We start from the raw sequence: 12,855 nt of genomic DNA, 5'->3' as shown, positions 1-12,855 counted from the left end.
AAACATTCAAGATATCACGCGGAATGCTTCAACGAAAAATCCTTGATCGACCTCGCGGATAGCAGTGCGGCAAAACATGGCAAGGAGTGGCAAAAACGTAGTCCGCAATGGTCCTTTCCTTGTGAGCTTTTTAGTGTTTATGCCACCCCGGTGAGATAAACAAACGCAGATGTACTGGGGTCCCCAGCTATTTATTGTGAGAAATACGGGGCGTGACTCTACAATGATCACTACGCATGAATCTACAGCATAAAGATTGCCGAAACAATAATAGCATTGCTGAGATAATGGTTTATGCAGATGCACGAACAAAAGCACGCCGGCCAGGCGAAATGCGTATTGAAGTTATAAACACTGCAAAATCACTTACTTCGCATAGCCAGGTGTTCTATGTGGGCACAAATGTCTTGCTCCTGATTTTGTGGAGCCATACATTCCTTCAGTAGATATTGTTGTCACCTCGAGGAACGAGCACTACTAGCACTTCACGCTCTAAGCACTCAATTCAAACACAAAATTCCTGCATCCACTCAAGCACCAGGTACATAGATACTTCCAGTTTGCAACAACATTGCTAGAAGCGCGTGAAGTACTCCCTGCTTACTAAAATGGTCCTACTTCATGCTTGAAAAAGGAGATATCGGAAAACGGAAAATCGACTTATTCGATTAGGTATTATTCGATTCGAATGTCGAATATTCCCATACCCCTACTTATGACAAATAAAATGGCAGCTTGAATGCACTTGTCAGACCGAATTGTTTGTTATACAATTAGCCCGCCACTGCAGGAAAAAGTGCATGCATAATTTTTCACACCCTTGATGGTTGTCCTGTACCGCACACTGTCACACCCATACCAACAATGGCAGACGTTCAGGGGAAGGTGGAAGTTTGAAGAGAGAAATTCGTGAACGCGTGGTGTCGCTGGAGCCGGTGTTTTGACAAGCGCAATTCTCTTCAGACAAGTCTGCTTGTCGAAACATCGGCTCCAACATCGGCTCCCCTTGTTCACGAATTTTTCATCGATACTAACACTGAAATTTTCGTTATGTATTTCAAACTTACTTCCACATTATGGGATTATTTCTGAAACAAAGGACATTAATGTCTTTACATGTGTTCAGAGCACTTGCGCCAAAATCAGAAAGGCATTGAGGGAAATGAAATTTGGAAGCCCCAGAGAGAAAACTGTGTTGTTCAATTGCAGATGCTTTATTATTCTGCAGATCCACTTGCGGGTGGATTTCTTCAGCAGCTGCGCAGTGAAAACAAGTACAAGGGAAACAATCTACTTGGGAAGGGAAATATTTGGTGGCACTCACGCAACAACAAAGTTTCTTTGCAGGCACTGGTCTGAATGGTCTGACTAAATGAATTCTCCATTTGCAAATCATTTTGTGCTGCATTTGCACGTACCTTCATTGTCAGCAGTTTCGAATGCAGCATCTGTTCGGCTTTGAGAATTCACAGGCAGAAGTTGAAACGGCCTTGAGACTGGGGTAGCGCCAGGATATTTTTACTGGGGGGGGGGGGGGGGGGCACCCACAAGTGAACTCCTCCTAGGGGGCAGGGAGGCTGTGAACCTATACGCTGTGTTTTGAATATGTTTGTTCTTGGCGCGGGGGTGTGGAGAGACGCCGCTCCTGCCTTGAGCGCACTGGAGCATAAATAGTGAAATGCAATGCTCCACAGTCTCATACTCGCTTAAGTAAGAAAGTAAGCTTTCGTTAAGCTTACTCCCATGGCCTGCAAGGTGTTGCATAGCCGGTCTTTCTGAAGAGGGGAAGTCTTCGTCACCTGCAGAAGAAATGCATGCCGTAATTTGTGAGGAAGCAAGAACGCACACTTCAGGTTGTACCCAACACGATCCCCATCCTGTGAGACTGTGGAGCATTGCATTTCACTATTTATGCTCCAGTGCGCTCAAGGCAGGAGCGGCGTCTCTCCACACCCCCGCGCCAAGAACAAACATATTCAAAACACAGCGTATAGGTTCACAGCCTCCCTGCCCCCTAGGAGGAGTTCACTTGTGGGTGCCAGCGAGCGATCCAGGCAACAACGCCTCGACGAAAAGCTCAATCGCTTTCGCAAATACTTGCAGATTGGCACCCCGTCAAGACACCGGCCGAGGAACAGGGTATCGCACAGTATCTGACGCAAGCTGCAGCGAACGATTGCTTATCCTGGAACCCTCGGCACCGGACATCACCGCAGCACCCATCCAATCCGCATCTGCGCCTGCGCTGACCACCGCCAGCTCGGGCCGGAACCTATAAATTCTACAAGCGCCAAACCGTCCCTGTTAGAACAGCGAGCGATCCAGGCAACAACGCCTCGACGAAAAGCTCAATCGCTTTCGCAAATACTTGCAGGTGTGTAGTGTTCTTTTTATATTTACTTTTTCCTTCAAGTTTGGATCGCTCGCTGTTCACAATGGGTGAAAAGATGCCGACCACAATCAAAGAACTCTTTCGATATGTTTGTGAAGTGAATGCAAATCAGAAGAAAGAAATTGATAGCCTCAAGGAAAGCGTACAATATATGAATGCGGCCTTTGAAGAAATGCGTGCAACAAAGGAGGAACTAGCAGTCTTAAAGAAAGAGCATGTCACCTTAAAGAAACAAAAAGTCGAACTAGAACAGGCACTTTCTGCTACACAGAAAGAACTTGCTGAGCTTAAGCAGTACAGCAGGAATAATAATCTGGAAATCAAAGGTATTCCCCAACTACCTGACGAGTCACTGGTTGAGGTGGTTCAGAGAATCGGTAACAAAGTTGGAACACAGATCGCACCCAGTGACATTGACGTAGTGCATCGTGTGCCCACAAAGGAGAAAGAAAAAAAAGAACATAGTCGTTAAATTCTCATCTAGAGCAGCACGGGACAAAGTACTCCAAGCAGCAAAGAAGAAAAAGTTCTTTACCAATGAAATCGGCTTTCCTGGCACCAGTCCTGTCTACGTCAACTAGAATCTATGTCCAGAGTACAAAGCATTGCTAGGCATGACAATTGCCAAAAGAAAGAAAAGGGATGGAAGTTTGTGTATGTTCCTCAGTCCGAAATACTGGCTAGGAAAGCAGAAAATGCTAGCGTGGTTCACATAGCTTCCTGTGGGGACCTGTCCAAGATCGTCTAATTTGACTGAATACTTTTACTCTGAGTAACTGCATGCTCATGGACACCGTTACGCCTAATACGATTAAATATGGCAGCTCCACAACGCTGCGCCTCTTACACTGCAACGTACGAAGTCTGAACCAAAATTATGACGAAATGATAGCACTTATTAGTCGACAAAGTGTTAAATACGATGTTATAGCCCTATCCGAGACATGGTTGAAAGACGGAGAATTCATAAACATTACTGGTTATCAATTTGTGTCCCTTCCAAGACAATCACATTCCCGAGGCGGCGGCGTGGCGCTGTACATATCATCACATATAACCTTTAAAAAGCTAGAAAAAAATACGGAAACAAATTTAGGAGAACTAGAGATGTTGTTCGTTGAAATGCCGAATAACGTCATCGTGGGCGTCTTGTACAGGCCACCAGATGCGAAGATTCAGCCCTTTCTTGACAAATTAGAACATACTTTACAACATTTTACAAGTGGGAAAAAGCAAGTCGTCCTTTGTGGCGATTTTAATATAGACACAAGCAAACGAACAAGCGCGGAGTATCAGCACTTAGCTTTAAGTTATGGCTTTATAAATCATATTTTAGCCCCAACACGAGTTACACCAACGTCATCCACAACAATTGACCACATTTTGTCAAACATTGATAGTGAAGCTATCACTGCCGGCGTGATATCAGAAAACGTGGCAGACCACTTCCCAACTTTTATTTATGTTTCTGGCGCTTATCTAGAGGCAGCGAAACGAAGTACCGCACAGCCATTTAGAATCGATTACAAAAAGAGTACACGGGCAATCCAGGAAACGCAATTTTAGATTCAAGCGATACGGATGTGAACGCAGCCTACGCAAATTTTTCATCACTCTTGCAATCACGATGCATAAAAGTACAGTGTAAATCTCGCAGATCAGCGTACCTGTCTACACCAGTTTGCCCTTGGATGAACGAAGAAATACTCAAAGTTATTAAATTAAGAGAACATTGGCTGACCAAAATGAAGCAAAATAGAGATAACTGTTATTATAAAGAATTATACAGAAACGCGCGCAATCTGTCGTTGTCGATGATGAGAAAACGAAAAAAGGAATATTACAGTAACCTTATCACGAAAGCTAACGGTAACGCAAAAGAAATATGGCGTATAATAAAGGCAGTTGTAAATCCGGAGCCCCAACAACCTGTTTTACCAAACTTAAATATAGTAGGTTGTAATGGAACGGAACTAGCAGAACTATTTAATGATTACTTCGTAACCATAGGAAAGCAGTCGGCAACCTGTAAAAACGCAAGATATAACTCACCATTCCCTACTGTTCACAAGAATACTTTCTTTTTCCGAGAAATTACTGAAGCTGAAATTATTGCAATTGTACGTCAGATGTCATCAAACAAAGCCATGGGACATGATGAAATACCAGTTAAAATATTGAAGGACAACATTGAAACCTTATCCATACCTCTGGCTGTTATTTTCAACCAGTCCTTCACGACAGGCGTATACCCCGAGCAGCTTAAGATAGGGAGGGTGACACCAATCCACAAAGGCGAATGCCCTGACGACATAGCAAATTACCGCCCAATAACGATTCTATCCTGCGTGAACACTCTTTTTGAGAAGCTTGTTGCCAAAAGAATGATGGACTTTATTACAAAATACGGTATCCTAACTCCGAATCAACATGGCTTTAGAAAAGAACACAGTACGGCTACTGCGGTAAGCTTTGTGGCAGAAACAGTAAACCGAGCATTAAACGATAACCAGTTCGTCATAGGTGTCTTCCTAGATATAAAAAAAGCTTTTGATTCCGTGGACCACAGTATATTGCTAAACAAACTCGAACGCTATGGATTTAGAGGAATATCTTCAAAGTTCTTTCGCAGTTATTTGTCGCAACGGACTCAGTATGTACAAATACTCGGTAACAAGTCAAACAGGAAACTCGTTGAAACAGGTGTGCCGCAAGGTTCAGTACTTGGACCGATTTTGTTCTCCCTCTTTATTAATGATTACCCTCTATCCTTAACCCATATGCAAGCAGCTCTATATGCAGATGATACCGCCTTACTTATAGCACGTCACTCCCTTCAGGAAGCCGAATCACTCGCCAATAAAGAACTGCAAGCAACTTCTCAGTGGTTTTAAACAAAACAATTTATTATTAAACACAAAAAAAACCAAGTACGTTGTTTTCGCCTCTAACCGAAAAGTGATACCTGAAACATGTGGTCTGTACATTGGGGAAACACGTATTGACAAGGTAAACGCGTATACTTACCTTGGCGTGACTCTAGACCCTTCATTCCACTGGACATCACATATAGACAATTTGTGTAGAAAACTAAGCTTTGCATGCTTTACATTGTTTAAAGCTAGGAACTACTTCAACTTACACACACTCCGTATATTATACTTTAACGTTTTCACTCTCACCTAACCTATTGCATTGAATCATGGAGCTACACATATGCTTCATATTGCTCCGTCGTTAACATTTTGCAAAAGAGAGCTGTACGAACCATTGCATCAGCACCCAAGAATGCACCATCGACTGAAATTTTCAGAAATCTCAACATAATGCCTTTTAATATGGCTAGGCAATACAAAAGCGCAACATTAGTACACAAAATAATGAATAAAAATGTGCCCCTTCACTCATCAGTCTTAATAAAACCTAGAGGTCACACTCGACAGGCGGAACAACTAAATCTTAACCTGCCGATAGTCCACAATGTTTACGGCCGTCGAACAGTATCCTTTATTGGTGCAAAAATCTGGAACAGTATCCCTACCCTAATTAAATGCCTGCCAAATATGACGCAATCACTCAGAAAACTCTTCCTATCGGGGAGTTACCAGTCACCATATTGATACCGAACTAATAACTCTGTGTACATACACATTGACTCTGTTCTTTTTTATTTTTTTTTTTTCTGCATGATCGTATTGTAAAATGTGATTGTGATTGAATCTTATATATCAACATTGTACTCGCTAAATAAACCACAATATGCAATGTCTTTAACGGATCCTTAACTAGCCATATCGGCTACGGATCCGGATGTTCTCGCAGCAATTTTTGTAAATCATTTCAATGAAAATAAAAACATTCTTCTTCTTCTTCTTCATCCCCTTCATTTAATGTTGCGGACTGGAGTAATGTGTGCTGGCTCGTGTATGTTCAACTGCGCAGACGCACTACGCAGGGTCTACTAAAGCAAAGCTAAGGGTTGGTCCAATGTAAAAACCAAGCGAAATGAAAGCAAGAAGAAATGAACATTAAGCAACGCCTTCGTACCCTCAGAAATCTCCTCTGCCCCGTTGGTGCCGCGAAGGGCACCGCCTTTGTGCTGGCGCTCTCCTCTCGTTGATATAAGTGCAACACGTTGGGTGTACTAGCGCTCCTCCTTTGCTTGATTCGCTTGTACCTGGAATAAATTAGGTACCAATCACTTGCTTAACCGCGTAAAAAAATCGCACCTGTCGCTCGCCCTTCTTTTAGCGTGCGTTGTGGACTTGTAGCCGAGCCAGAGGTTCGGCACCCAGTCGGGGTTTACTTCGTCCATGAAACAAGCTGATCGTCCTGAAATGGGCGGTACATTGCAGCGCAGCACGTAAAAAATAACACGAAAAAGCTATAATTTATGCTACTACCGCGCTCACCTGTGATGAAATGCGCCCCGCAAACTCGTTAATGAGTCGCCGACTTGTCCAGGTCTGCGCGACGAATTCTGCTCAGTCATAGAGCTCTGCGCCTTGATGACAGCTCCGTTGTCTTCTCACACTGTCCCAGTTTCACCCGTTGCCTACCCATCAGGGGCGTAGCCAAGGGGGGGATTGGGGGGATCAAACCCCCCCCCGAAATTTTTCAGTTTTGCTTGCGTATATATACACGCACACATACAAACACACGCACGAACTTATATAAAGTATGGTTGAACCCCCCCCCCCCGAAAAAAATTTCTGGCTACGCCCCTGCTACCCGTTGAAAGTTCTCGTCGAAGGGCTTGTTTCTTGTGCGGTTGGAGCAACCGCAGTGGACCATCGTAGCTCGACGCGCAACAACGTGCTGCGGTCTGGGCACTTTTACAAGTCCATGGAACACGCAATAGTAGACAGTTTCAACAGCGGAGTATTGAAAATGCACCACACGAGGACACGGAAGGCCAGGAAACACCCCACAACACCTATCACATAAACGCAGCAAGCACAGTAGCAAGCATGGGCGGCTGCTGCATCACAACGTGAAAAATGGCGCCCGGCTCGGGGCACCGCAGCGGCACATTGCGGCTCAGTTTCAGTGCATACTCCCTACAGCAACATGAGGTTACGCTCACGCTGTTCACGCCTCACGGCCTCTGTTGTTAACTTAGACAACATAATTTTGGAAGACGTGGCACTGCAGTGTTTTTAAGTGCAACAATAGGTAAAAGTTGAGCACATTAGTCGAAAGTAAATCGAAGCAATATTATAAGCAATGATTCATAGGGTAATGTTCGGGAGCTGATACTCCATATTAAAGGGGCCCTGCACCCTCAATTACGCACGTTGTTTTTATCGGCCGTTTGCTTTCTATGGGTCTTGATGACTGCTGTGGCACCAATGAAAGCGGCGAGAACGAAGCGTTTGATATTTTAATTTGCTTCCGAAATTGGTTTCCGCGCCGATGGCAGCGTCGCACAACGACAATTTCTGTTACAGGAAGTGAGGTAGCGTGCGTGACTTATGCTCTTCGTTTTGATTGGTGGGAAATAAATAATATATAGTACACGCTTGCGACACACTCAGTATGTGGAATTTACTCATTTTAATGTGTTTAATGCTCGTTACAGCTGCGAAAAGGACACCAATTTGTGCATCGATTTTAACTCATCAGAAAATGCGACACAGATGGCGCTGCCGAACGGCCTACTCAAGGCGCAGCTGGCGCAGCCTTCATCAATACACTGTGCTTTGCATTTCTGCCTTACACAGATTTTCCATGTGCTCGAGGTGCCTAGGTGTGTGCGTACCTACCATCAACTGCTGGTTGATGGTATACATTGATACAGTCATCTGCTAACTTGTGCGGCACAGAAGCCGCCAAGGGGGGGGGGCGCCCACTTGCGACTAGAAGGCCACCATGTGCTGCGGGGTTCCGGTATGGCAAAATGTAAGTCGCGTTTTGATTGGAAGCAGACAAAACTCCAGTGACACGTCACTGTGCGAGTGAAATACGAAAGGGTGCGCCAATTTCTGTCGTCTGCTTTTATTTTGAATTTGTAAGTTCAATAACTTCCGTTTCCGTGCGTCTATCTCCAAAATTCTTTTTGCATTCATCTCAGGACGATACAAGGAACGCGTTCAGATGTAAAAATCGGAGGGTAAAATATGGGTGCAGGGCCCCTTTAATGCCACTGTATGTAAACATACGTACTAAATCATGATAATTATGACTGATGCCATGATTTAATATTCACGAGAGTTTGCCACCGGTTTGTGCTGGTATAGGTGACGACCACCTCGGGCCGGCTGGTAGGCACCACCGTGTCCACAGGCGAGGGTGTGAACGTAACCGGCTGGCTCGGTGTGCCGTACGCCCGCGCCTCCGAGGACCAACGTCGATTCGCCAAGCCAATTCCTCTCAACAGCTCCGACAACTGCGAAAAAGTGCTCGCCGCGCAGCCCCGCGCACCGTGCGCCCAGTGGGTGAACGGCCGAGTGCTGGGCAGCGAGGACTGCCTGCACCTCAACGTCTGGGCACCCATTAAGCCTACTACTCTCGACAATCGCACTACTCTCGACATTACCATCGATAACGGAACTACTCTCGGCAACGGCACGATGCCTCTGTTGCTAGCGGCGACGGGCCATTGGTTCCAAAAGAGTACCAACAATGTGCCCCAATGGGCCGACCTGGCAGCGAAAGGTAACGTGGACTTAGTTTGTTCAGAAGGAATAGGGAAGCAAGTGAAAGGTACGGATGTGAGCAATAGAAAAGAGAAGAAAAGAACGGTCAATGGCCTTGTAGAGACCGTACCATCTAAATGAACACACATCAGATAGCTTTGTCCAGTGGCGTGAAATCTTTGAAGAAAAAGTCCTGTTCTATGGCTTGAAGTCGCACATAATTGATACCGAATGCTTAAAAACACATTGGCAGGTCTCTCACATATGCCTAACGACTGCAATTATGTCATTACGTTCTGTCGTTTAATCATTCTGCATTGTTCTGATGATCGCTCCTACAGGCCAACAAACTTATACGCAGCCTTGGGCTAACTCTCACTCATACCAACTCGCCGGATTCAGTCCGAGAGATCTCGACTGAGTGCAATTTCGTTGAGGCAAAAGCCACAGCTGCATTCCGCAGATCATAATAACGCGCCTAACCGCAGATCAATTTACTCGATGACCACGATGTGCTCACCGCTATCGGTGTACAGCTTGAATTGCTTGTACTTTACCCCTTTCATTTTCTGGGCACTGGTTCGCCCAAATAAAGAGTTTTCGTCACGAACACACCGACTGCTGCCTTCGTCAACGTCACGACCACATGACAATATTGAGTGGACTGGCCATTTCGTGTTTTCTTGAGCAGGTGTGGATGGTCAACCTTTGAAATCTGATAGAAGCTCTGATTGGTGCGGGCTCCGCTTATTTCTGTAGACTAGGACAAAGATGACACGTCAAGGAGCTCAAATCAGCCATCTCGCAGTACAGTTTGTATCGTGCGGTGGTAGTACTTTTAGCAAATCGCGACACGCCCACGCACGAAACAGCAGACTTCAGGCACAGAGGCGACGCCCAACATGGCGTTGGAAATATCAGACGCCAAGGACACAAACAGCAGGAACATCGCGCAGCGCATATGGCCGAATCTAGTGTGCGAAGCGCAAGGATGTGCAAAAGCAGTCGATGTTTTCTTAAAAAGTGCAAGTTTCGCATGAAAGCCGAAGCTTTGATAATGGCGAACTGCACGAAGGTGGTCGGTAATATGGGACGGAAATATTGCACTAAACAACAACTTACCAATTGGGTTAACAAGCATCCCCCTTAACAACCACGAACGCTCACTGATGTGACGAAAGGCGCAGCACAGGTCTGCGAGCAGCATGTTTAGACGTTTATGTCACGCATAGATCATATTTTTTAAAAATAGAATATTGAGTGCCTTGAAATAACAGACAGTTATAGTTTGTAGGGCTTAGCGGAATAGCCGGCTTAGCGGAATAGCGGGATCGAAATGCGCATGCGCAGTACGCTAAACGACCCGTCGCGTTTACCGTACGCACGCTGTTTTTCAGATTTAACGTTACCGTGTTTGCGTGGTTAACATAGTGTACGTAAAACATGGCGGTGGTTTTGAACGCCCGCTTCGAACTGAATTGAGCGTTGATGTGGATGGATCCCCTTCTTTCGTAGCAAAGGACAGTGCGAAATGACTTCGCTTTCCTTCAGCTAGCTTCGACGACAGAGTATTATGGATAACTTAGCGTAGTTTTTGAGATCGCTTCCCATTTCTAACGTCCCTGGGCCTAACTAAATACCGGTGTAAACAAGTCTGCAACATGAACGTTTTCGCTTTTGGTGCGTACTTCATATTTATGTACTTTTATTGTCGCTAAAAAAGTAGTAATATTGTGGGGACTAGTTATGTGCTCCTTTCTCATCTGTGCATTATCATAATCATCATCATTCATTTGTCTATCTGTCCTCATCGTCACCGTGTGTCATGGTCATCATCATCGGGTGTGTGCGCGCTCGGCCCATTCTCTTCCGAGGCCTTGGGTCTAATAAACGTCGCTTCAACCAAGATGTCATAATATTGCTGCGTGCGGGGACACAGGCGAGCATTCTCGGTTTTGTTCTTTTCATTTTTTAACGCATTCACCCTTCGCTAGGTGGCGCCACCGTCCCAGCTTGGGCACGTAAACGCTGTCCCCACTATCCCGCTAAACTAAAACACGCTTTCTGCAACCAACGTTTGCGGCACGGTAACGCTATTCCCTTAACTCCCGCTATCCCACTAACGCTACACTAAAACTGTCTAATGTTGCATCAGTTCAACGCATTTACAGTGGTGGCGTCCGAACGGGCTAATGGATCAAGCTCTGACGTTTCATCGCCCAACTACACCTTATACATATTCATGATTCCGTCGCGATGGACGCCACAATATAGTTGCCATCGTCGTCATCGCCTTGCTCTGCTTATAGCATGTTCTAGCACCCTCACATCAAACGCGCAATCGCTCGCTATACGCAAACATTGCTGCGTTTGTCATCTCCTTTCAGAAAACTAAACGATGCTTAACAGCAAAATGCCAGCGCTCGTTATGCGTTCGCTTTGTTTTCACTTTTTATTCTCTAGCATAAAATGATGTATTGTTATCTTAAACTAAAGCTACTTAGGTGCAAGGACAATTCACACAGTACGGAATTTCCGCGCGAGTTTATTAAAGCGGTCATAAACTAACTGAGATACGATGGCCACCTTACATAGAGAATAGAAAGGTTAGTAATAATCACACAGCAGGTGAACTGAAGCAAGACCACCTTTCAGCAGAATGGTTCTCATTTCGGTGTGAGACGCGTACACTGAATGTCTCTTTACTTCCCACGAAGTACTCAAGCGTGACGCTTCTTGTGCCTGCAGTTGGCGCAGTGGTGGTGGCACCTAACGTGCGCTTGGGTGTCCTGGGCTTTCTGCATTCGCGGATAATGCAAGGTCTCACCCCAGACGTCGCCGAAGAAGACATGATGGTCGCCGTGGAGTGGGCGTTGGAGAATGCTGCTGCTTTCGGCGCTGACCCTTCCGCGCTGATGCTTGTCGGCAACGGCTCAGGCGCCTACATGCTCGTGCAGGCTGCCGGTAGACTCAATGTCTCCGTAGCCCGCGCTGTCATCGAGGGCTCCGTGTATACATCGGCGGTGCCTGCGAACGATGTAAGCTGGCACGAAGCCATTATCAACGTGGTCACAATTTCGCCTCGCGCAGTCTGATTGTCGCACCTAGGAATGGCCGATTGACCACGCCCTATCAGTGCAAAGCCTCTGCGATGACATTGTGGCTACGCCAGTTTCTTCATCGTGGGCTTTCACGGAACTAAGCGAACGTTTTCGCATTTTGCCCCTAGCCATATGCAAGCGCAGGGTTGTCCACTAGGGGGTGCCAAATTTCACAGCTCTCCCCCCCCCTCCCCTTTCGCCCGGTAGAAACAAGCTTCTCAAGACATGATGGGCTTCTCACTACGGCCTGCTTTTCGTTTCTGAATATTCGGGGTTAAATGTGCAAGGTAAACAATCCTTCGAATGCGACATCAGGGGTCATCACGCCATTACAGTCAAAACCTGTGGCGCCATAACTGGGTACAATGAATAATGACAGAGCAGGGCCGACTGAGTAAATGTCCCACCCCCCTCCGCCCCCAGCCGTAGATGATTAGGGCAGTGGCCGCGACCCCCTTCCCTTTGTACGCCTATGCCTGCACCAAAACGCAGTTTGTGTGAATCGCTGCCTCATGCGTCGCAGCGCTACGCCTAAGTTACTCGGTTACTATTCACCTCACGCTCCTAGCATCGGATTTGCGTTTTGCGTGCAGCAACGCCGCCCACCAGCGCAGTCTGACGTTGAATCGAAATGCGCCTTCAGCATTTCGCATCCCACAGACGACTCTTTATGGTTAACGAAAATTAGTCTTGTGAGTATTATATCGTTTTCTGTGCCCATACA

The 12,855-nt window shown here is 46.0% G+C and overlaps 1 protein-coding gene across 1 annotated transcript in view; it reads left to right on the top strand.

The window, feature by feature from the left end:
- LOC119406647 (uncharacterized) overlaps positions 1–12,855 on the top strand; it is a 43,330-nt gene that overhangs the window by 14,375 nt on the left and 16,100 nt on the right. Inside the window, exons 3-5 of the mRNA XM_037673379.2 lie at positions 8,116–8,176; positions 8,632–9,049; positions 11,779–12,040. Of these exons, the coding sequence (XP_037529307.2) occupies positions 8,116–8,176; positions 8,632–9,049; positions 11,779–12,040 (741 nt within the window). The remainder of the gene's footprint in view (positions 1–8,115; positions 8,177–8,631; positions 9,050–11,778; positions 12,041–12,855) is intronic.

The sequence above is a fragment of the Rhipicephalus sanguineus genome, chromosome 10 (assembly GCF_013339695.2).
Source record: "Rhipicephalus sanguineus isolate Rsan-2018 chromosome 10, BIME_Rsan_1.4, whole genome shotgun sequence".
Lineage (NCBI taxonomy): Eukaryota > Metazoa > Arthropoda > Arachnida > Ixodida > Ixodidae > Rhipicephalus > Rhipicephalus sanguineus.
The sequence above is the reverse complement of the archived record's forward strand: the minus strand, read 5'-3'. Positions and strand labels throughout refer to the sequence as shown.